The following is a 24,979-nucleotide window of genomic DNA, read 5'->3' as shown; positions in this document are numbered from 1 at the left end:
ATGAAAATATATAAATTGCAATAGACCTGAAATAAAACAGCGGAAAATACGACATTAACTAACATTTAAAACACAATGATAAAAGAACAGTTAAATATGGGAAAACAGGGGATGCTTCACTCCAGGAAGTCCAAAAGCTATATATAATAATACTAATAATAATATCGATTAACATATATCACGGGGCTTTTCATGATATTGCTTCAGTGTTTGCAGTCTTGCAAGTCTCCACGCGGTGACCGACTATTACAAAGTAATCTTTTGCATTTATCTATTTTATTTTATTTATTTTATTATTTATTTAGATAATTCCTTTCTCGTCTTATTGGATATAATTACATAATTTGTAAGAGAACAGTTTGTCTTATAACCCCATGTTGCAATACTTCTATTTGACCGACAGGGGCACTCGTTGACGAAAAAATCCGGAAATGGCGCACGTAGCTTTGTGAACGACGGGCGACTGATGGAAGACATTTTAAAATAAACACACAGCTAGCTCCGTGGCTAACACGGCTCGCGAAGGTGCGAGCGCAAACCATTCCACTTATTCCAAGCCTGAGCGGAGTAAAGTATCGTTTTGCAGCGCTTTATTTATGCTCCGTAAATCTCAAAGGCCACACGTTACCGACAATGTCAGAAAGTCGGGCCCTGGGAATAGAAGTGTCTAACTAACATCGCGGTAAGTTGGATGGCGGTCTGACTGAGGTAACATTAGCCCTTAGCTTCTGTTAGCATTAGCCTGCCTATTACGTCTCTGGGCGCCTGAACGCTGCTTCCATTTTTGGGCTCTTGTGAAGCAGCTGTCCTGCAACTTGAATATGTTTTTCCATGACTTGTCGTCTTCTCGCCAAGTTTGAGGGCTGTAATTATGACCTCACCAAGTCAAAGTATTAGTGTCAGGAGCCAAAGCCTGGTTCACCTCAGCTAGCCACAGACTCGGCTAGCGAAAGTCATTCATTCAGACACCATAAATGTAAATGTATGTTTTAGATAACATTTTTTGGACATATCTCTGTCAGTTAGCTGACTGAAGGATGTTAATAAATAATCGCAGGAGATTTAAAATTGTACAAGTATAACTAAGTCGTTTTTCGCTGAAAGTAGCTGAATTGTAATCTATATATCTATATCTGATTATCTTACTCTGATTTTCATCAAAGTGGTATTCGTGTTGTATGAGTTGCTGATGGTTTAGCAAAAATTGCCTAGTTAAACCTTGGTGCTCCGTGTATGCCATCATTAAACAGATATTGACCGTGTAATAATCCCAAAGTAGAGACTGAAAGTCATGGAAGACACCTTGAATATGACACTTATCTTGATTCTACGGCACATGTGAGACAATACAGCCACCATGGGGAGCAATGACGTTCTGCAACTAACAGAACCATAATGTGAATTGAATTTTAGTGCTCCGTCTCTCCATCAGGTGATTTCTGTCCTGGCCCATTGGTCCATGTGTGTTGGACCATTGGCCTCTGGGATCAACTAGCATGAAGATGGCTGATTCAGAAAAGGCAGAGGAATTTGTGGATGCAGAGAACCTCCCAGAGTGCCTTGTTGAACCACAATCATCCACTGCTTCAGTCCAGGGAGAGCAGGAAGAACATCTAAAGACAGAGACCACCACCAGTACGAGCTCACCGCCGAGGGAAAAGGAGGCAGACAGCCCCCTGCATACTGAGGGCGAACAGGGTCTCCTCTCGTTGCCGTGTCTGATGAAGGAGCTCCATCAAGATTCCTCAGAGTCCCGCAATGCTTCCACAGGGAGTGACAAGCCTGTGTCCCGCAATATTTATGAGAGTGACTCCTCAAATCCCTGCATGCTTTCCCCCTCGTCCAGTGGCCACCTTGCCGACTCGGACACGCTGTCCTCAGGGGAAGAAGGGGCCGGTCGTCCTAAAGGACAGGAGGAAGACAGCAACATGGAAGCTACCACTGATCCTGGGCAGGCAGCGGGAGGCCAAACATCCGCTGTGACCGCAACGGGGAGGAAGTCCCGGCGCTCACGTTCAGAGAGCGAAATGCCGCCCAATGCGATGGCGGCAAAGAAAAACCGCTGCCAGCCTACCGGGTTGGCGACGGGAGGGCAGGAGAAGCAAACAAACGGCAAAGCATCAAAGGCGAAAGGTCATCGAAGCCAGAAACACAAGGAACGTATACGCCTGCTCAGGCAGAAACGGGAGGCGGCAGCACGGAAGAAATACAACCTGCTGCAGGACAGCAGTACCAGCGACAGCGAGCTCACGTGCGACTCCAGCACCAGCTCCTCTGAGGATGACGACGACGACACCTCCGGGGGCAGCAAGACAATCAACACAGATATCCCAGGTAACATCCCGTGTTCACCGTACATGTTTACCTCAGTGTCTGTCGGTGCACTAGATAGCAGTAGCAACCACTGTTGTCACTCAAGTACTTTAGAAAACATGAATCTGTCACAGCAGGGAAGAGATGTGCCACATGTATGTTTATTCAACAAACAAACCATCAAAGCTTTATCAATTAGAAGCCGATTGATTGCGTAACCTTTACATTTCCGGGCAACAGCCAGTTGGCTCACTTTAAAGCAATTTCCCCTTGGGCTTAATGAAGGGTTTTCTGATTCTGATTGGCATGTGGAGAAGGCAGACGCCACCGGCCTGCACAAAGCCTTTATGCTACAAAAACACCCATTCTATTGTTGGTTCACTCTCTTACTTGCATTTGACGTTCTTCCTCACTCATCATCCGTCTTCATATTCTATCTATCAACAGTTTATGTAGTTTATGTCCATGTGTGCTGGGTCATAAGCCTGCTCACTTGTAGAAATGTGTGTTTTGTTGCTACTCTGTCCCATTGTTTGCATGCTGTGGAAATCAAGTTGACATTATTCAACCCATACCAAACTCTACAGATTGGTTGTTAATATAACCGTTTATTGTGAGTTCTGCACTTCAGCCAATATCTTCAGCTTTTGCTTTAAATAGAAGATTGAATATGAGCTCAGTGTGTGGCATCAGTCTGATCTGCAAGACTGAACAAATACTGTTTAGTGTAAGTATGTTGATTTAAAATAGCTTAACTCCAACCTGTATTTAATGGGCCGCTTTAATTTGTACAGCTTTTCCTGTTGAAGGAAGTTAAATTGGATCGAGTCTTTATGAGCCTAAAGGCTACTAGGGACATTCCTGTGTGGTGCTTCTCTGTCTTTATCAAATCTGTGTGCCAGCAATCAAACATTCTATAGGTCAAGATCTATCGCCGGCTGTAATTTCAAGTTGTGTTAACAAGCTTTAGCCTCAATATATTTGGTTGAGCAGCACCCAGGCCTCACAATAGCTCTTGTCTTATTTCCTTTGAAAACCATAGTGCACATGCGGCTTTATTCAGGCCGGCTCTAAAGCAAATTAGAACTTCATTGTCTGACTCTTAAGCCTCCCAGAAACTAGAGATGGGTAACGGGTAACGGAAGTGCAATGGGTATAAATGCTTACCAGCGTGTCTTTGTTACCTCAAATGTTGTGGCTATTGTGCAAAATCTCTTGGTTGAGTTCTTCATCAGTTGTTGCCAGCAGGTTGGTATTTCGGGGCTGGTTGCCAGCTGCTGTTATCGGAGGAGTCGGCATCTTTACATTTAGCTGATGCTTTCACTCGGATTTGTTTTCCCTGTATAGAACCTGTTGGGTTGGTTGGTCTCGTCTCTCAGGCTGTTTGAACCCTCGCCCACTTCAAAGGCTAGGTCTTGGTTTAATACTGGTTTTATATTATTGTTGAGCTTCAGCCATTCATTTCCAGTGCGGTGGTGTCGTTTTAGTCAACATAGAGGCGTGTTCTGCAGTAGGTTGTCACTGCTGACTCATAGTAATCCTCATAATAAGACCTATTTTTATAAGATTTAGTACTCTTTAGATATATCTATTGCCTTCTCCTCTGATGTAAAGGTTTGGTATTCATTTTTGTTGTATTTTCTTCAGTCTCGGCAGTTAATACGACTTCCAAAGCCGGAGAAACCCACTTAACGTGTTTTAGGGATCTGTAAAACATAAAATGCTTTCAGTCATTTTTACATTTCGCACGGATTTGAGTGCTACAAACTGCATGATCTTGTCCATCAGCATGAAAGAGTCGTTCTGCACGTAACCAAAAAAAAAAAACAGTCATTTTCTCTTTAAATCAAAAGTCCACCTCCGAAGCATGAAAGTTCTACTGTATTTTCTTATGGCTTGGCCTCAATGTCTTTAAAGCTGGCTTCAGACGTGCATCGGAGAGATCCAGAGTGGGTGCCCAGATTCATGGGCTGCTGGACAGCGGCTCGTGGGACAGGAATGGCATCGGGAGTGTTCTGGAGGAGGCCATGACACGGTTTGCCGTGATGCAGCGCCAGACAGAGGAGCGCTTCCGCATCTGGATGGAAAAGCTCGCACACCTCGACTCGGACAACGACTCGTCCAAACGCTCGAGCGATGCGCTGGAGGGAACGCAGCAGCCCTCAAGAGGGGCACGGCCTTCCCCCCCCAGTTCCTTTTTGCCGTCGTCAGAGTCCGCGGAAACCATGGCGGCCTACATGTTGGCCCGAGAGAACAACAGTCTCACCCCCACCCCTGTAAACAACAACAACAACATTCTACCTGAAGTGGTCACTCCAAATGGAAATCTAGCTGTTCCAGATCCTGCTCTCTTGAATGTTTAGATTTCTCACCTGTACGTTAACACCTCGCAGTTTCCTACTGTCAGCTTACCAAGTATAGAACTATTTAGTGCAGACAGCATGGCTTTGGGTATGTGTAAGTTAATGGTATGAGGACAAATTGATACACTATCAACTGCTGCTGGGCCCTGGCAGGTCAGGTTGTGCAGACCTGAGGCTCAGTGTTCTGAATCACTGTGAGATTTGACCTTCTGAATAATTCAACTTGCCCCCTTTGATTTCTGCAGCATTTGTGACATGGACATGGGACACACTTAGATAGATAGTTGAGTCAGGGCTCTTAATGTAATGCTTGTTGTTTGGCCTGTTTTTTTTATTTTTTATTCTTATATTTCTTTGATTGGTTTTGAAGCAGCCACTCGCCCACAGAGTAGCTGACCGTGTCATTCATACACAATGTGCTTCACAGCACCTGGGTGGCCATGACGATGATGCCGAGTAGGTTGCTGGCGCATAAATAGCATGTGCCTTGCCATTCTGAATTCACGCCGGGAATCGTACGTAAAGACATACACCGAGCTATTTCTAGAGAGATCAGGTTCAAGTGGACACAGGACCTTATCTCTAACCTACACACTCTAGCGACACTATTTTGGTGGCATAGCTTTACTAACATCAAAACATTAGGATATTAAACACTTTAGATTTGCCTGTAAATATACAGTAAATGCAAAATTCTAACATATAATTTCTGGCTGTTTTCTAACACATAGGAAGGTAAGTCGATTAGTTTGTTGTTTTTCCAGTGTTTTTTGTTGTTATATTTGCTGCTATCGCTGCCTTTGTGCAGTAACAAATGAAACTAGTGAGGGAGGAATGACTCCCAATGTTTATTTTCAGTAGCCTATGTATAGATTGCTGACACCAGATAAGGCATGTGTTCTTTATTTGCGGTTATGGCTGAAAATGTCAAAGCCTCAAAGACTTCACTCGTATGATATCACCCAGTGGATCTTTATTTGCACTGATCTGCCATCCTGGCTCGTTTCTCCCCGGAAGAAGCTGCGCGTTCTGCAGCTTCAGACTTATACCGACAACCCGGGCGTCTATAAGTGAGGGAGACGGCAGTAATGCAGCTGCATCACGGTGCATGACAATGTTTACTGATTTCAAATGTGTAAGACTGACTGATCCAGGTGATCAAGTGGCCTTCTCTGGTTCAGATCCGGTGGTCTTGTTGGGGGTGGAATCACTCCCACTCAGCGCCCCCCCCCCCCCCCTTTTCTCCAGCTAGAGTTTCAGCTGTAGATGACATCACACCCCAAAACACTAATCACACTGACAAATTGGCCTAATTGTAATTATAGTTAGGATGTCTGAAAGTGTTGCATTTTCTCTGTATATCGTCTGCCAGTTCTACAATAATTTCAGCCGAGAGCATCGTTTCCCCTCCTGTTTGCATGTGATTATGTATATTAGTATATAGAATGTGCAAGGCCAAATGAGTTTGATCAGCAGCATGTGTGTGTGTGTAAGGTATAGTTTTGGTTATGCTGATGAATCTTTTCTTCTGTAGGCCTATTTGATTTCCTTCGGCCTAGTGGTTTTGTTTCATATGATTTCAGTGTTCCTGCCTTTCTTTCACGTGCACAGTTTGCCATTTTGCTTTCATAGTTCAACTGCTGTCTTGCCCTTTGTTTAAAAATTGAACGTTACCTTTAAAAGCAACTGTTACTGCAACTGTGTCGTCAACATGGTAAAGGAGAGTCTTGTTACACAATCACAAGCTGTGTATTATACCACCACTGAAGGAGAGTCCGTGTTTACCAAAGAGACTATCCCCCGTTTACATGAGTCCTTTGTCTCTCTGTGACTCGGACTTTGACAAGTGCTTGTTTTCTCTGGTAACCCTGGTACCTGCCTATTCCAACAGCTATCCACTGGCAGTGCTCACTCATAGTACATGCTGTGCAGATGATCCCCGTACATATTTACATACATGCACATGTCTTGAGTGTGCGTGTGTGCGTGCGTGTGTGTGTGTGTGCGTGTGTGTGTGTGTGTGTGTGTGTGTGTCTCTCTCTCCCAGGGACTCCTTTTACAGGGTAGAACAAAGTTACATGTTCCCCCTCTCCTAGGGAGTTATCGTTGTATTGTCTTGCTTTTATTCTTTTCATTCACTTAGATTATTTTGTAATGATTGTATTCTAGTGTAGTTTTTATGTGAATGGCTGTTATTTTAAAAGCAATAAATGGAGACTGAAAAACATGTACTGCTGCTAAAGGTGTCTTTGATGCTCTCCTAATGTAGCCGACGATCCAACATGTAACAGTCACTCGTGTAGCTTTGGATGGAAGTCTGAGACGGAGAACTACTACCATTGACTTAATAAGACAAATGCCCCGCATTAGTCCCTTTGATCCTCTCTAAGCCTTGTTAGTTTAAGTCTTTGCATCTGGGAAAGTCAGGTGTGTATGCCGTCAAGTCACAGCTGGCAGGATTACAGCTGCAGTGTCACGGCCCGGTTCCCAACAGAGCCCCGGGATTGCCAGGCATGATTTGAATAATGAAGTGTTTTCTTTGTTTTCTGCAGACGGGCCTCCAGTAGTGGGTCACTATGATATTTCAGACACTGATTCTAACCAGGAGAGTATGAGTGTGGAGACAGTCCGGGCCACGGTGATAAAGCATGAGCTAAAAACACACAGAGGCCAGGATAAGGCAGCTCACTCTGGGTGTATAAGAGCTCTGGGCTCTCTCGCAGGTCAGTTACAAACCCGGTATCTATTCAACTGAAAATTTCTACTCCTCTCATTGAAGACGAGACATGTAGAGGCATGGGTGTCAACAATATGCAACGTGCTTTGGAGAAATGGTTTCCTTAAATCTCAGCAAGATACCTTTGATGTACCACCCTCTGCTACACACACACACACACACACCTGGCTTGTGTTTAGTGCTATATAAAGTCTTTCTGCATTGCATCAAGCCACAAAAGACCTTTCATGACTGACAAGCCCAGCGTTTTTTTTTCCTAACATATCAAGTCGACTATTTGTCCTGTACAATGTGTCACTCCATGCCATCCAGTCAGCTATTCGGAAAAGTGTCCAGTCCAATGTTCTGTCTTTGTGTCCAAGCAGCTGTTGTCTCTGTGTGTCAGCAAGGCCTGAAGCTCTCCACTGTTTGGCTCTTCTGTACAGTGAGTGACTGAGGTTTTTTTGGCTTGTTCTTGTTTCAGGTCATGTCGGAGCCGAGTCGTCCCACAAGGAGGGTTCTCAACACAAGGGCCAGATTAGCATCGGCTCCTCGGACAGTGAAGTGGAAATAGTGGGAGTGCAAGAGAATGCACGGTAATGACAATCCTCTGTTAGGCAGGTTGAAACACACACAAAGTTGCATTTCAGTCGTTTGGTATAGAATGTGATTATTCAACTGTCTTTTTCCTCTTTTTTAATTCCAGCTGTGCCCATCCATGTGGAGGGGTGATCAAGAGTTTGTCCTCCTGGAAGAAAGGCCCGGTGGAGCAGTTAAACAGCACAAGGCAGCCACAGCTCTGGACTACTGTTTCCCCGCAGCCTAACTGGGTTTCCCCTCCTGAAGTTGTGGACCTCACACTGGACGAGGACGCCGGACACAAATACCTACTTTGAAAAATAACGTGTACACTGAAGACTCCTTATTTCTTCCTCTCGGTCCTCCTCGCCCCTCTGGCCTCGCCTCCGTATTATAGCTGAAACCCTGAAACCTCTGTAACTGCTTGTGGACTCTTCCTGCTCCTGTTTGCAACTCGCTGTTGGAACAGTTAAATGTATCAAAGCCATTCTACAGAAGTGATTCCCTGATCCTGGCTTATCAGCTATGAGAATTTAAGAAAGGATAAACCTGTAATGAAATGTCAAAGCACTTCTTGTGCAGGTAGAAATATTAGAGCGATTAAAGTGTTAACGATAGCAATATCCTCCCTTTATTTAATACCTCATCTGCCCCGTGATAATGGCTTTAAGTAGTCACTTTGTGTTGTGTGCTTGCAAGCTATATAGTAAAGAACCTGAAGTGGTCAGTATCCCGACCTGGCTGCTGTTGATCTGCTGCACTACACACTAAACTGCTTATTTTCCATCTGCAGCCACCTGCAGTCAAACAAAATGGCAGCTGTTGTACTTCCTGCTGTACACTAGACAGGAGATAATTAGCCGACTTTGCTTTGTACCCGTTTAGTGTCAATTTTGTCCTCAAAAGTCTCACCACTGGTTTCACATTGAGTTCAGAGCGCGTTGGGAGCTTTGCTTCATGATGCAGTACCCAGCGTAGGTGTGTGTGTGTGTTCTGGTGCTGCTGTGGGATTATAGGATTGTGGTTTTGCTTAAATTTACACAATTTCTGTCTGCTACATCACCATCTGTTTTGACCTTTTTGACTTCAGAAAAACCACTGGTTAACGTCAGACTTCCGATGACATCACACACACACACACACACTCACACTCACACTCACACACACACACATGAAATGAAATGAAATGAAATGCTACGCTACTTCATTCTCAAGTAGTACTGCATGGACCTCTGTTCAGACACATTCAAAATTGGAAGCCAGGAGTTTGTGGTGTTAGTGTGTGTGTTCCAGGTGAATGTACGACCCCGCTGTGCTGACTGGCTGCACTTATGGTTTGCATGCTTGTTCCGAGTAAATGCAAACTCCTCTCAATCTCTGGGGACCCTTTATAACAACTGAGGAAATGTATCTTCCTCTGAATACTGCAAAGAGAGACGGCCTGAATGCCTTGAAATGTGCACTATTTTCTTTGAGACTCGTATATATATACATATATATACAGTATAAAGCTTATTCTTTTACCTTTAAAGTAGGGGATTTTGCTATGTCAACAACAAATATTTTAATAATAGATGTGACTTTATGGCACTTATATAATAGGTGGTTGGTGGTGTTGAGGTGATGCTCACACTCGGGGCTCTAGAGGACGGAGACTTACTGTATGAACTCTTTCTGCCCGGATCCTCAGGGCTCGCTTGCTCTTTTCCAGTGGGTTTATTTTTGTCAGTACTGCAGCCAAGCTGGTAAATTTTGATCAATGATCCAATTTCACACACCTTTATGCTTGGGCTTAATGTTCTGGCATGTTACATAAACATCTTCTCTCATAAGCCCGATTAGAGAAGTGAATTATTTTATGTCTGCTGGTCACAGAAAGGGAAAATCATAAACATGAAGTCAACCAGAGTCTCAATGACATTTGTGTTTTTCAATTTGTCGTCTTAACATGTTTTGAATTTTGCATCCAGCTTTATGATGATAAAAATTGCCTGGTAAGTCTAGATATTTGGACTTTGGATGTCTTTGGAGTATAAAGTATCCAGTATGTCAACAAAATCCGCTCACGTGAACCTACGTATATACAGCTTTTTTTATGAGCACTCTTGCATGCAAAGCGGCTCAATCCATCTTGCTATTGTTCCTTAGGCTTACTATGAAATGTTAAGAAAGGTATTAATGTCTTTAGGGATAGGGACTTGGTTAGAAAAGGGGGGGGGGCAGTGACACTCAGATCATGTTTGGTCACATCTTTAACCTCAACTCTCAGATATCCTCATTACAAGTAACTTCCCCATAATCCTTTTCTGTTATTTTGCTGTCAGTATTTTAAATTAATTTTTAAATTAAAGAGGTGTTAATATTTTGTTGCTTCTGCAAGTCTTTGACATCCTTGAAATTGTTTCTAGAACAAAAGCTATTTTAAAACTAAATAAATAGATGATTATTTAATGATTGCTCTTGTGTTTTATTTTGTCCATAGAAGTTTTACTCTGTCGCTGCACGGGATCAGTGACCCTTACGGCATCATAGCATTTTGGAATTGGGTATAAACTCATTCCCAGAAGCTGGATAAAGCTTAAGGAGGAACAATTACAATTCAAGTGATAAACATTTGACTTTATAGTTTGATCATCTATCAACAACTAACTGTAACTGTTAATTTACTCAGGTTTGGGACTAAGAGCCACAATATAACTCTGGACAAACCATAGCTATAGGCATTATTTTTAGTTTATCACCACAATTTTAGTTTTATAGGTCCCCTGGATTTGAAAATTGGCAGTACAGTAGAGAATAGTGTTGCTTTCATATTAACTCATATTCTGAGCTGGGATTTCATTTTCACCTGTTAAGAGTTGATAATGTATTTAAATTAAGTATCATAATGTTCAGTTAGTTAGCATAGGTGCAATACTAAAGGAATGCCCTGTGTCCTTTTGTTCTATAGCCCAATAGTCTAGACAACTGCCTGACTGAATAATGCAACTTCACCATCACCCACAAAAGCTTCATGCTGGGTCAGAGGTCGTGCTGTGACACCTGCCTCTGGGGGGACATATGGAGTTCACATGAAGAGGACAATGAAAGACTGGAGCAATGCAGTCTGCAGAGCCTTTCTGCAAAACCACGGCCCTTTACTATCTCCACTCACCCTCGGGGCAGACATCAGCTGTATGCTAATTTTACAGGGAACTGTGGAGTGGAGGAGCAGTGAATCCTGCTGCTTCGCTCACATTTTAAAAGACATCCTTCCACTTCCTCTAATCTTACTCACAATGATGAACCTTACAATTTTAGTTTTGCAAGAATAATTAGGTATGTTCAAGATCATAGATGACTATAGTTAATAACAAACCACCACCAGAGGGCCTTACTCCAATATAATAACATGTGTGTAACTACTTACCAGTGAGTATTTGCTTTTGGAATGCAAAATTGTAGTTGGAGGTCAAACTAGAGCAACAACAAATGGGCAGAAACTGTTGTTCAGTGCAATACTTTTCCAAGAATATCAAGCATTGCTCCTATATGTGCCTCTTATATCGATCCATAGGAAAAAGTCATACTTTCTCTGACAGATTCAGGAAATGAAGTTAGCAGATCATTACCATTCTTTATTGGATTAATGTTGTACGTGAATGTTCATGAAATACTGATTTGAAGTGAGATATGTGTAACTTAAAGGGAACACTGGTTGCATGGGTCTGACCTGTACTTAAAGAAAACCATTGAAGAAGGCTCTTTGTTTAGCGCCACAGGCTCAAAGCAATGGATGGTGGGAATTGTAAGAAGAGGACATATGGGGCTCAGAGTTTTGTGACCCCCTCAGCCTCCCCATGCCCATCTGTTCCTTCCCCCTCCAGGCTTAACACTCTGAGATTTCTAGGACTTGTATGTGAAAAGTGAGTCATATACACCATTTTGTGTCGTATAGGAAAGTGAACCATATTAGTTTAGGAAGGGGTGGGGTTTTTTAAAGCATGTAGATATTAATAATTATATGTTATTCAACCTATATCCCCTAATGATTATGTGTTTGCTGTTGCTTGTAGTGAGATCCTGAGACAGATCTATTCTACAGGATTTGAGGATTTAGGATTTAGATTATTGTAACCAAGGTCAGAATTTTACAAACAATCACAGTTGATTATGAATGCGATGACACTATAAACTAGCATAATAACACTATAAACTCACCAAGTACCACAGACGAATGCAAATTAACAATATATGGGTCTTATAGGGACAAAATCCCTTCAAATGGGGATTTAGTGAATGGGTTGTCCTTATACACCGATGCCCCGCCCCCTGCTGCGTTCTCATTGGTTGAGCCGGGTGCCAAATCCAGAGGGCGACGAGCCGACGAGTGCTGTGATTGGCTGCAGTGCCCAGTGTGTGCAGGCAGCGCAGCTCGTGTGTTTGAAAGTGCTTAGACCATTTCCATGGACCATCTGTCTCGCTGGCTGCCCACACAACAAAGGACCCACGATGGTGTTAGTACATGTTGGATATCTGGTTCTTCCCGTCTTCGGCTCAGTTAGAAATAGAGGTATGACTAGTTATATATATTTTTTGATTTTGTTGGTTAAACCCTTACATTTTCTCTCTGCGTTTCTTTAAATGTCCGCAAATGATGTAAACATTGGAGCTGTGACACCTGCTAGCCAAAAAAAGAAAGAGAAGAAAGAAACCAGCTTAAAGATAACGTTAGCCATCTTGCTAACTAACAGTCGGATCGCGTTGATTTTTAGTTGTAAGCCAATTCCAGACTAAACTAAAGCGTGATCGGTGTGGCTGGTAGAACACATGTGAGGGGCTAAATGTACACACATGTCCAGAATGCGTAGGGAGGTCTAATAACAGCACCGAGTGACTGCAGCTGTCAAATGGCAGCTCGGCTTTCTTACCGTTCAGCTGTGCTGCTCCGTGGCTAACGCGGTGCTGCTGTCTGCTTCATGGTCCCCCGTCCTCTCCCCTCTCGGTGCGTGGTGTGTTTACGGTCTAATTTGACTTTTCTTAACGATTAGCGGATGTCAACGGGCTTGTGATTTTATTTTTGCTTCCCTCTCTCTCTCTCTCTCTCTGTCTCTCTCTCTCTCTCCGTCTCTCTGCCTCTCTGTCTCTCTTTCTCTCTTATCTCTATTTGGCCGAGCGAGCGAGCTGCACCCCGAGTGGTGACAACACTGGTTGTTGTTTACCCTTTGTGTTTGTGTTTGTGTACCAATCGAACGAGTCTACTGATTTTCACGCTCCACCGTTGGGAAGCGACTTCATTAGCTAATTAAAATAGCGAGAGAGTGTTTTCCTCCAAATACCTCCCGTTGAAATGCGCCAGAATCTACGGATGGCGATGATAAACATAGTGTATAAAATGGTGCCTTTTGTCTTTTTTAACATCTATGGTTGTTGCCTGGTTGAGAATCGGAACGTACAAATCCACTGTCGGTCCCGCTTTGTTTGCATGAAGAATCGCACTCGTTCCAATTGGCCATAATAACAATAACCCCCCTCCATTGCAGCAGGCTTATCTGTGCTGATTATGTCATAATGATAACAATAACATTAATAGTAAGCCAATAATTTGACGTGCATTGTTACACTATACATGCCGTAGCACCAATGATTTCATTGTGCTTTTATTTGTGTTCTTTTTTCCTGTTCCATAGTATCGAGGCTGGCTCTACATTCCGCATTTCTCAGACCTTTGTCCCCCTCCATTGTGTAGCTAACGATCATCTGCTGCTGTCTGCCGTAGCCTCTGCCTGTCCTCTGCATCTAGCTGTATTGTGAACCCCTTCTTCCTCATTTCCTCTTTCCATCTGAAGACGACATTGGCATTAAAACAGAGTTCCCACTCATACCGTATCCTTCTGTGTAACAGACTAAAGAATAACACCTTCTGTAGAAAGCAGTTTGTCTTTATTTCAACTGTCATGTTGCTCTTTAGTGAATAACCCATTGTAGCGTTAGACTTTACTACAAACTGTCATTGTGATTGTCCCATTCAGTGTGGATAGACTACATTCTGCTGTAAATTTCTGTAAAGTGGATACATTTTGACCCCTTTCCATTCTGTAATTGGATGGAGGTGCACTGTGCCTTAAGCTTTAGTTATAAGTGACATAGTTTTGCGATCACACCCAGTAAACCATATCAAGCCATTGGCCATTACCTATATGAACACAGCCCATAGTCATTTGGCTCTTTGCTGGCCCACTGCACCTGTCACAGTACAGTGGTGTCTTCAGTCGCTGGTGTGAACCTTTATCCACAGAGCACCAAAGCTTCCGCTCCTGCTACATGAATGGAGTCAATTTAGCTGCTTGCAACACATTGGTGAGACTTAGATGTAACTCATCTTGCCATTTCAATCAATTCAATTCAACCCCCCCCCCCCCTTTTGGTCCACTATCATGCACAGTCCCCTCTCAAATCTCTCCTCAGACACCTTCAGAATGCTATCCATTTTACAGGGATGTGTATATCCTGCACTGCTGTAGAACTCCTTTTAGAATCAAGATGTCTTTTATTCTTTGGTTGTGGTTTTTCTACCTTATGTTCTTGTATTAGATCCTAATGCATGGTCATTTTATACTTTGTTTCTTTCACATTGTAGAGCAGATTCCAATGTAATCTTTGTGTAGAGATGTCCCTGCTGTACTGAAATGTGCTGTAAGCATACACATCTACTCATTGGATGCTGCTTCTGTTCTGTTAACCCTACAGAGAGCATGGTCAGGCCTTGCCTTTGGTCTTTATTTGCATGATATTACTATGGTTACATAGAATATATTACTATTTTCACACCGTGCCACTCATACTAATAATTTCCAATAAAGACTGTAGTATTTTCCCTAACCTTCAGTGTGCTTTTTGCTGTTCTCCATGTGTGCTCCCTCCTCCCTTCACACAACAGTCCCCTCACTCTATATGTGCTCTCATTTCTCAGCTGTCTTTGACAGAGGCTCTTCAAACTGCTGCTGTGCTTACTCGGGGGTCGGGGGGCAATCAAAATTTCCTTTACGACTCAGAATGACGAGGTTTGGGGCTCTGTCACTCATTGGTCTCCATCGCCTCTGTTACTCATTGGTCTCCATCCTAAGTAGTTTGGGTTAACTTTGAAATGGTTTACACGTATTTTGCTGCATTGTGTCAAGCCCCATTCTCTCAGATGAACTGACGAGAAGCACTTTGTCCCTTTTCATTACATATACATAAAAAAACACCAGACTAAATTCTTATAGGTTGTGCCGCTCCGTCCTTCGAGGCTCATCAGTGTAGCGTGATGACAAATGACAAATTTAATCCTCAAATGGCAACTATCATCAGTTAAGTGCTGCTTCCGTGTCTCTTCCAGGGATTATCAGGGATCTTGTGCAAATTACCAGCACGCACAGAACATAATATGATTATTACCTATTGACCTCTTTCATTTATTCCTTCCTTTCTTGTAAAATGGCAACAACAAACAAAAAACAACAAACCACGGCGCTCATGTAGACGATTGAACTCGATTGTGATCAAATGTATACACATTGTTTTTAAGCGTAACTCTGTATTCTACTCCAGCAGCAAACCATATGGATCTGAAGAGCAGAATCAAGTCCAATTAGTGTCACATTGTGAAGCATCCAGGTGCAGACACGGCCTTTGGTTCTGTGCTACAGGGAGTTAGTAACATTCAAGGCTTCTAGTTGCCATTGGAACCATTGGAAAATAATGTGATGTAGAGCTTTAAATTGTGCTTAATGCAGCACAATCATACAAATATGCTTTACGAGTTGTTATTGTATTTGTTTATGCTCCAGTTGCAATGTGTTTTCTGAGTTTTACGGTTATTCTCAGCTTCACAATTCATCACACAGAAACGTCACCTTAAAGGAGGAACTGGACACTGTACTTAGACACACACACACACACATACTGCTGTGTGTTGAACTGTACTTGTACTTTTCAAACATACAGTAAACTGGGCAATTCCAGAATTCCAAAGTCTGAGGGACTCCTGACTGGCTTCATTGGAGCAATTTGATATTTCACATCCATGCATAATGTTTAAAATAGTCAGAGTTATTTATACGCAGGCACAAGGTATAACAGAGAGCAGCTGTCTTTACCATGCAGCTTTCTCCTCTGATTACAAGCAACAAACTCTCACATAACTCAACAGTGGTAACAGCAGCAGTCTTGGTTTCTCACACTCAGCATTCTGTCCTTATGTGATCAACATACAGTATCAAGGTCAATGCATGCTAAGGTCTCAGTCCAGCTGGAGGCCACGGTGGCTCACTTCTTTAATTAGTCTATCACTCTGGTTGAGAATGTGATAATCAGGCAAATGAGCTGTTGTAGTGTTGATAGCAATGATAAACTACACACACTGTGCAGTGACGTGCGGTGAGGTTTGTGGCTGGGGAGGCACGGACACTTACAAAGTCAGATTTACAAATATATATATATTCAACAGAGTAGAAGTAACATTAAATGTATCTGTATGTAATGTTTGCTCTGAGAGAGCGCATTTGCTCTGCTGCACCCTCTGTGTGTTCATTTGACATCACAATTCCACAATTCATACTCCTTCAATACAAATGAAAGTATAAGCAGTCCACAACAAAAAGACAAATGTAGTTTTATTCTTTAGAATAACAATAATAATCTATTTTCTTATCTTGTTTTATATAATTGTTTTATTTATTATTTAAAAGCGCGGGTCTCTAATTTTTGTGGTGGACTGTACAGCAGTGTGTGTATGCATGTCTTACCTTTTCTTGTAAATGAAGTCCATTCGCCTCTCCTTCTGGACAAACATCTCTAAGACTTTGGTGTAAAAGTCCTCTTTATTTTCTTTTAGTTTTAAAAGTCTCTGTCTCATAGAGATGATTGCTTGGGATGAAAGTCGTGATGCGGTGCACTTGTCTTTCGCTACCTGACATTTTTAGCTACCCACAATGCCATTTGTCTGGAAAATACACTAATTCAGTGACATTGACTATAAAAATCATTGGAATGTTTGGAATCATACATTAATTACATTTCTATCACATATCAGTGCACAAATATTTATTTATTTATTCTTAATCATTATTTGTTCACATCACTGACACACACACACACACACACACACACACACACACACACACACACACACACACACACACACACACACTGCAGGTCCAGTGGTCTGGACTCCCACTGGACCTGCAAAACACAGGATTATGGATGTGGGGAAGTGTGATTATTAAACTGCAGTGATGGCTGTGTGTGTGTGTGTGTGTGTGTGTGTGTGTGTGTGTGTGTGTGTGTGTGTGTGTGTGTGTGTGTGTGTGTGTGAGAAAGAGAGAGAGAGGGGGGTTTGATGTCAGACTGCTGCAGTCATGGCTGGGCGGGGCTTACTGGGATGTCACTCAGAGAGAGATGCCATGCCGCAGCTACTCCATGGGGGAGGGGTTGCTAGTGCAGCAACACAGGGGTGAGGAGAGGTGGACGATGTTTGCCTGAGAGCACGTATGTCTGTGTGTGTGTGTGTGTGTGTGTCTGTACGTGTATGACGTGGGGTGTGTTGTTCTGCACCACGCAGACATTTTATAGCTGGAAGTCAAAGTTAAAGCTGTAACAACAAAAAATGATGGTTAGTGGTGTGAAAGCAGTGAAATGGTTGAGGTATTAAAGGACCATGCTGCTATTTTGCATTTAGCCAATTACCTCAAAATGTCTACATTAATACTAACCACCATAAAGTGTTTTACATTGATTTCTAATGCACATCATTCTATGTGTTACAAACGTCTCCCTCACTGGGTCACAGGCTTCACACAGCAGCGACCAAGACCTTTGCCAATCCAAATCCAAGGTCTGTCCTTTCTGCTCTACTTCCTCAGCCAAACATTGTGTTTGCTGATGGCTCTAAGGTTCACAGGGTTCCTGTGCCCTGAGGCTGTATCCAGGCGAGCACAATAACAAGCAGAGCCAGCGTCATGACCAAAAAAGAAAACAGTCAAAAAAGAGTCAACAATGCAGTTGCTAGTCAATATTTAATTGAATGAAACGCTCGGAGATCGCTGCTCATGTATGACTTAGAGACTTATGTGGACACTCTGTCCCCCAGACACTGGTCTATGTACCCAGAAAGCTGCACACCTTTAATGGGAAGTTGCCGAAGTCGTGTTTGTCTGTGTCTAGCCCCCCATTCAAACCCTCCCTCCCACCCCCTTCTCTCAGCTTGGGAGTAATTTGTATTGATCATGTTGGTACAAATCAATACCCTGCTCTTTCAGCACGGCCGCCACACAGCCTCATGTCTTGTCCACCTCTGATAGAAGCGGCGGGGATGGAGGGAGGGAGGGAGGGAGGGAGGGAGGAAAGGAAGGATTACCTCACCTCAGCCTCTGTAAGGGCCCAAGCCATCAACGCTGCTCAAGTTCTAGAAGTTTCAATGAGAAGTTAGAGTTAAATATTGTCTCTTTCCATTTGGATGGTGGACGTCCGTTGGCGCTGTAGATCTTCTGGGAAGCGCCGCAGGCTGTTAGCGAAGATCCCACATCTTTCCTCCCGACTGTACCGCGGCAAGTCCAAAGGCCAGCCATGAGAGCCGATCTGTGTGTGGGTTTAGACTCACGGTGTCTCCATCTGGTGTTTTGCCTGTCTTGAGTTGTCTCTTCCTGTGTGAGATCACTCCTCTTTCTTATGCTTTCTCTGTGTGTGTGATTGGCCGGAACAAATTTCTTGTTAAACACAGTACGGAGGAAGGATTTAATTTGTACCCAGTGGCCTCATTAATGGTAAGAAATCACTCATCAATTATTTATAGATCAGTAATAGGCCCTTAACGAGAACAACAAGCAGAGAGAGAAACTTTACAATTACATTTAAAACTAAACAACTGATTCACATTTTTCTCAACCTGACAAACCGAAAAGTTCATTTAGTTACCTTTTTACTAATCTACAGCATCAAATCAATTATTTATTGAATCAGATGTATTGAAAATATTGATTTAATGATATTAGATCGTGTTTTGAATGTTTTATTAGAAAGTGGTACAGGTTTATTATGGTAGCCATGGTTGGTTTTGGGTGTCTGTTGCGTCTGCCTGAGTAAAAGTGCTGCCGTTTGTGCGTTTGTGTGTTATAATCCTTTGCATTTCTTCCCTGTAGGAGCTCACTTCACCAGGCATCAACACAGCCATGCTACCTCTTGCCGACACTTTCACCTGGGCGCCCCTCAGGCTCCCATCTCGGCCGACTTCTCACTGGGCCACACTGGCCAGACCCCCCAGACGGGCCTGGCCACCCACCTGCCCCCGGCCCACCATCCGCCCCTCACTGCCCTGCCCGCGCCTCCTCAGTTCCAGGATGTGCAGGGGCCTCCATTCCTACCTCAGGCTTTACACCAGCAATACCTCATCCAGCAGCAGCTCCTGGAAGCGCAGCACCGCAGGATCCTCCCACACTCCAGGTACGGTTAGAACAAAGGGAGATAGAGCTCACTGTTGGTGTAAGCACAGTGAAGTGTCATTCAGCTTCAATTTCTCTTATCACCCTGTGCAGAAGAACCCAGGAGCGTATTCCCCTGAACCCTCACCGACTGCGCCCAGGCTACGAGTACTCTCCTCCCCTCCATATTCCCCAGCCAATGACACAACAGCCACGATACCTGGCGGAGGGCACCGACTGGTGAGTCAATGTTGGAGATTGGGAAATGATCCCGTATGCACATGTGGGAGTCTCTCCATTCCTTTCACTCCTTTCACTGTCACTGCTCCTGACGTCTGCTGATGTAGAAACCTGTCTGTCTGTCTGTCTGTCTGTCTGTCCGTCTGTCCATCCCCAGGGATCTGAGCGTAGATGCTGGCCTCCCTCACCAGCAGTATCAGCTCCAGCAGCTTCCACAGCACTATCAGCATTACTTGACCTCCCCTCGAATGCACCACTTCCCCAGGAACACCTCCTCTGCACAAGTGGTAAGGCAGACCTTTTTGTTTTGAGGGATTGTTTGGTCTTTGCTTGATCTAAATTGCCGCGATACGATTTAAGAGTTTTTCTGTCTGCTAGGTTGTGCATGAAATCAGAAACTACCCGTACCCCCAGCTGCACCTGTTGGCACTGCAAAGTCTGAATCCTTCCAGGCACGCCACTGCTGTACGAGAGAGCTATGAGGTAAAACACACTCTAATCACATCCTCAGCGCTGTTCAACCGCTGCGTCTAAGCCTGGTGTATGTAGAGAAGCTTGAAGTCACCTTTTTCTAAGCGTCTCGTGCTTTACGTCAGGAGCTGTTACAGCTGGAGGACCGTCTGGGCACCGTGAGCAGAGGCGCTGTGCAGACCACCATAGAGAGATTCACCTTCCCACACAAATACAAAAAGGTAGAGGAGACACACTTTACTATTGGGTGTTAATAGGAGGATCATAAGTCTCAACAGCTGCTGAGTTACACTTAGAGTAGCAGGGATCAGATGGTTTGTTTGACCCCTGCCCTCTCTCTTTCCCTCTCTCTCTCTCTCTCCCCCTCTCTCTCTCTCTCTCTGTAACCTGATAACAGAGAAAGCCCCTGCAGTTGAAGATCGGAGAGGAGGAGGAAACAGATGTGGATGAGAAATGCACCATCTGTTTGTCCATGCTGGAGGACGCAGAGGACGTCAGGTTAGAAACACTCTGAAGACACTGAGAAGCCCTTTGGCCCCAGAAGCTTGCACATGCCAGGTTTCCTCTGAGGGATGACCTATATTAGCACGTATATATATGCTTGTGCCTTTGCCCCCTGTGCGTCCACAAGGGAGCGTATAAGAAACGACACTCACAGTAATGTGGCGTCCAAGCATCCATTCAAGTAACCGAGGCTCGGTTGGATGTCATCTGGGTCCATTTCAATGGGACTTCCAGGTCTAACATATTCAGAGCAGATTCACTGACACACATTTAAGCCTTAATTGCTGAGGAGTAACATTCAGGGGGATGAAGAGCAGCAGCAGGAGGTCGGGTTACTGCATGTGGCGTGGCAGCTGTCTGAGGGAGCTGCTGGATCCATGACTCAGCACAAGTCGCCTCTACATGCCTGAAAGAACAAAATTAACCCCCCAATGTTTTCCGATGTTCCTTGCATGCAGCACTAATTCTGAAATAAAGGACAGAACGCTGACCTAATCTCTCTCTCTCTCTTGTTTGCTCGTTTAGGAGATTGCCCTGCATGCACCTCTTCCACCAGGGCTGCGTGGACCAATGGTTGGCCACCAGCAGGAAGTGTCCCATCTGCCGGGTCGACATCGAAACACAACTGAACCCTGACAGCTGATGAGACGTCACCCACCCGACGTCTCTCCATCACCCTGGCGTGGTTCTCGCTTTCTTCCAGCCCCGGCCCCCGTCGGCCTCTCTCGCCCTGTCGGGTGCTTTGCCAAATGTCTCCAGACTTCACGTGACATCATCGCCCCCTCCCTCCCTCTCTCCCTCCCTCCCCCGTCCCCTCCTCCCCTCTCTGACTCACGCTTTACTGAGCCAAGCTGGGATTACTAACATGCATGGGAGGCTGTGAAGAACTCTCTGTCTCTCTCTCTATATATAGAAGCACATCCCTCTGGAAACACGCAAACAGACACACATACTCATGTACACAGGGTTTACTCGTAGCTTGCTGGTCGTAAGTGGGGTGTTGTTACTGTCGTGATGTTGTACTGTAGGTAGCCCGGGCTGTGTAGCATGTCCTTAAAGCCATGAATTACTATCTGAGAGTGGAAAACATATAACCCCACACTGAGCTGGCTACTTTCTCTTTCTCTATATATATTTCTCTCTTTCAAACATCTTTCAATCAAAGTGAATATTCAGCCACGCAAGAAAGCTTACAAACTAAACGCTCTGACGCCATGTTTACCTAAAGATCATTCGTGTTCGTGGTAGAGTAGCAGTAACCGACAAAGTGATATAATGGTGGGTTGTCACGCCGTTTTAGGGGCAAAGCACCAGCTTGAGTGTTGAATTCAGTCATGCTGCTTTGACATTTTGCAATACAGTTGTACATTTACCTTTTGGCTTAGTGTGAGTCGGTCTCCCTCACTGCCCGTCAAGCAAACCAGGCGCTCAAGTTGTTTTAAAATAGGTGGAAAGTGTTTTACCAGAATGCATTTTGGTGTGACGTGGCCTGGTTCCACGTGTGCGCTCTGACCTACCTACACAATGTGCGGATGTACCTAAAAGTGCAACGTTCCGACGCATTCCACGGTCAGATGGCTGTAATAACACGGCCGGCGGAGGGCTTATACAATATAAAAGAGCCAAATAATGGAAAGAAAAAAGGAAACGGCGGCTGTGGCACGCTGCAGTGATGCGGCGTGAGGGAGGGAGCTGGCAGATGGAGGTTCTGTCTGGTGGATCAGTGTGTGTGTTCTAAAAATGCATGTTTCATTGTGGACTTGGGCTGTTAGCTTTGGTAGCTTCTCTGAAAAAAAAAAAAAAGGAAGGTGCAGAGACGTGTGATGGTGACTGAGCTTCATCTGAGCTGTGACGATCCTCTCAACACTGACAAACAAAAAAATGAGCACAGTGTCAGCGGAATGTTTCCCCTGACTTGTAGCTTGTGTTCATCCTGTCCTCTCCGTGGCAACCATGGGATCCCACTTTTGATGTTTACCTTATTGCCTAAAGAACAAGCACATGTTACAATAGTTATAGCAACAAAGTTTTAGTCGGTATTGCATTTGCGTTGGTTTATATTTAGGTATAGATTCATGCAGTGTTTTCGGCGGAGAGAGGAGCTTGTGTATTGATCTTGTGTATTCGTGTGACAGATCTCCCCTTGTGGTTGCTATGCTGGTTGCTATGCTGTATCGCTAGAACATGTAGAACGTGGTGAGGCGGAGGCCGCGTCGCTCTGGCAGCACACACAGACACGAGAACACCAAGACCACATTTAGGGCCATGAAAAACAAAAAGGACTCCACACCTTCACTTCTTCTTCTTTGGTTTTGTGATTTTAATTTCTTTACTACTGACATTTCATGACCACAGGATGCCTTTAGGACGCTCACTGTCCTATGCACTGAAACAGTAACGCATACCGACCTGACCCAGGGACCCCAAAGGCCTGATGGGCCAGTAGGGATCAGTTAACACAGATCGCTCTCCACCTTCTTCTCCCTGTGTTGTGCGCTGCCGGTGTAGACGCTGCCTCCTCCTGTAGTGGAGTCATCTGTGAGGAAGTTTCGATAGTTTACACAGGGTGTTGTCATTTGAGATGCCTTAAGTATTTAACAATCATAATTTATTACTAACTGTAGATATTGTGGGTATGTATTTAATTTTATATAGTTTTTTTTCGGCGATTGAATCATAATTTATTTATTTAGAAATAACAAAAATGCTATGAAAAACTATTACCTCATTTTTGCATTGTTTTAAATGGGAATGCTTTGCATGCAGTTGTGTTTTTGGAAAGTTGAAAAAAAAAAAAAGTCCTGCTGTTTGATTCCCCCAAGCTGGCTGTGCCATGTTTACTGTCCAAGGCTGAGTGTCTCTCTCTCTCTCTCTCTCTCTCTCTCTCTCTCTCTCTCTCTCTCTCTCTCTCTCTCTCTCTCTCTCTCTCTCTCTCTCTCTCTCTCTCTCATACATATGTGGTGCTGTGGATCTTGGTTACATTCCATTCAATGCAATTCCTCTGATCCCCCATGCTGTGATGTAGTGGACAAACTGCAATGAAGTGAATTGGTTTTAGTGTTTTTCCTTGTCTTGTTTTGCACTCGACTTTTTAATATGGGAACCCTCTCACTGGCAAAAAGGTAGTAACAGGTCACGGTCTCACACACCTTTTTAACGCTTTGCTTTTCACAATGCACTATGGGTCTTATTGCCATCACCTGTGAAGCATGGTCCCTCTCTCTCTCTCTCTCTCTGCTATGCTTCCTGTCAGATTCCTTCCCCTGTCGCTCTCTCCATCTTTCTGCCTCCATTGTTTCTCTTCAGTTCTTTCCCCCCCCACCAAACGGTTTATAGACATAAGCATTACAAGTGCCTCGCTTTAAGTGTTAGGAGATATTTCCATGTTACTTAAACCATTAATAACAATCAGTTCATTAAGCCACCATGCCTTATTGGTTCCATATTGAGTCAATGAATGGGAAGTGGAGGAGCATTTGAGTGGTTTCCACAAAAGCCATTATCTACAACATTACAGACCAAACTGGTTTGTGGTGTTGAAATCAAGAGCATTACATATTGTGGAAATAGTTCTGACCCTGCAGAGGCATGTTTCACTGTGGACTTGACAAATCCTTTAGTTATCTACCTACCTTCACATCGTCCTTCTTCTTCCTTCTATGACCTCATGTCCTATTTGGTTCCCATTTCCTCTCTGAGTTTGCTCTCTCCGTCCATCCCTCCTCCTCTCAGACACCATTCTCTGCTCCCTCAGACAGAGGAATTTAAAGCACAACCTTTTTCTAAAAATGCATGTTTTCTCAGGTTTCAATATAGCCTCGATGGTTTAATAGCATATGGTGAAAATATATACAAAGAATATAACAAAAAAATATTCATTTTGCTGCTGCTTGAATCTGAAAAACACAACTGAAGAGAAAATATCCCAAAAAGTGCCAGTGAAAGGGCTGCCGCCATCCTCGTATGAAAATCTGCTGTTTAGCTGTGACTTGCGCAATGTTTTTCAATATAGGATATTTTATCTGAAAATAGAACTATTTATCATTAATATTAAAGCAATAGCTCATTAATGATGAGTATGTTGATGACGAAATGGATGAGCATATTATGGGTAAATGTTAGATTCACATTTGGTGGAATTTTGTACTTTATTTATTACTACTAATAATAATGATTTCAAAAGTTGCATTGCTAAACCCAAACTGTTCTGTTTTTGTTTTTTAATTTTATTTCATGGCTTGTATATTATCCTTTTGTATGTGCTCTTTTTGTAATAAATTGAAAAAAATCGACAAGTATCTGTTTGGATTCTTGTATTTGGTGGCTTCCAGTCGACACAATCAGCTGAATTACAA

At 43.7% G+C, this 24,979-nt stretch overlaps 2 protein-coding genes and 1 long non-coding RNA gene across 5 annotated transcripts; 2 read left to right on the top strand and 1 right to left on the bottom strand.

The window, feature by feature from the left end:
- Positions 1-440: 440 nt before the first annotated feature.
- On the top strand, positions 441-10,336 carry ark2n (arkadia (rnf111) N-terminal like PKA signaling regulator 2n). Of its 3 annotated transcripts, XM_076162045.1 has the most exons (5): positions 447-682; positions 1,433-2,334; positions 7,229-7,399; positions 7,877-7,988; positions 8,099-10,336. In XM_076162045.1, exons 2-5 carry the CDS (start codon positions 1,497-1,499, stop codon positions 8,286-8,288), a joined length of 1,311 nt encoding a protein of 436 aa, XP_076018160.1. In that variant the 5' UTR covers positions 447-682; positions 1,433-1,496; the 3' UTR covers positions 8,289-10,336. The 3 variants fall into 3 exon arrangements, with proteins under 3 accessions (XP_076018161.1, XP_076018160.1, XP_076018162.1); XM_076162047.1 differs by lacking the exon at positions 7,229-7,399 and having other exon boundaries at positions 448-682; XM_076162046.1 differs by lacking the exons at positions 7,229-7,399; positions 7,877-7,988; positions 8,099-10,336 and adding an exon at positions 4,231-7,222 and having other exon boundaries at positions 441-682.
- Positions 4,497-13,077, bottom strand: LOC143009950 (uncharacterized). Its single transcript, XR_012964752.1, has 3 exons — positions 12,882-13,077; positions 11,381-11,427; positions 4,497-4,587 (listed from the first exon to the last, which is right to left on the bottom strand). It is a non-coding gene; the product is annotated as an uncharacterized LOC143009950 (long non-coding RNA).
- ark2ca (arkadia (RNF111) C-terminal like ring finger ubiquitin ligase 2Ca) lies at positions 12,372-24,877 on the top strand. The gene is made up of 8 exons (XM_076162048.1): positions 12,372-12,523; positions 19,131-19,431; positions 19,524-19,649; positions 19,807-19,936; positions 20,028-20,132; positions 20,246-20,341; positions 20,518-20,618; positions 21,150-24,877. The coding sequence occupies exons 1-8, from the start codon at positions 12,463-12,465 to the stop codon at positions 21,265-21,267; spliced, it is 1,038 nt and encodes a 345-aa protein (XP_076018163.1). The 5' UTR covers positions 12,372-12,462; the 3' UTR covers positions 21,268-24,877.
- The last annotated feature ends 102 nt before the right edge of the window (positions 24,878-24,979 follow it).

The sequence above is a fragment of the Genypterus blacodes genome, unplaced genomic scaffold (assembly GCF_046128005.1).
Source record: "Genypterus blacodes isolate CSIRO-AG114 ecotype Tasmania unplaced genomic scaffold, CSIRO-AGI_Gbla_v1 ptg000119l_1, whole genome shotgun sequence".
NCBI classification, from domain to species: Eukaryota; Metazoa; Chordata; class Actinopteri; order Ophidiiformes; family Ophidiidae; genus Genypterus; species Genypterus blacodes.
This window is presented reverse-complemented; position numbering and strand designations above follow the sequence as displayed.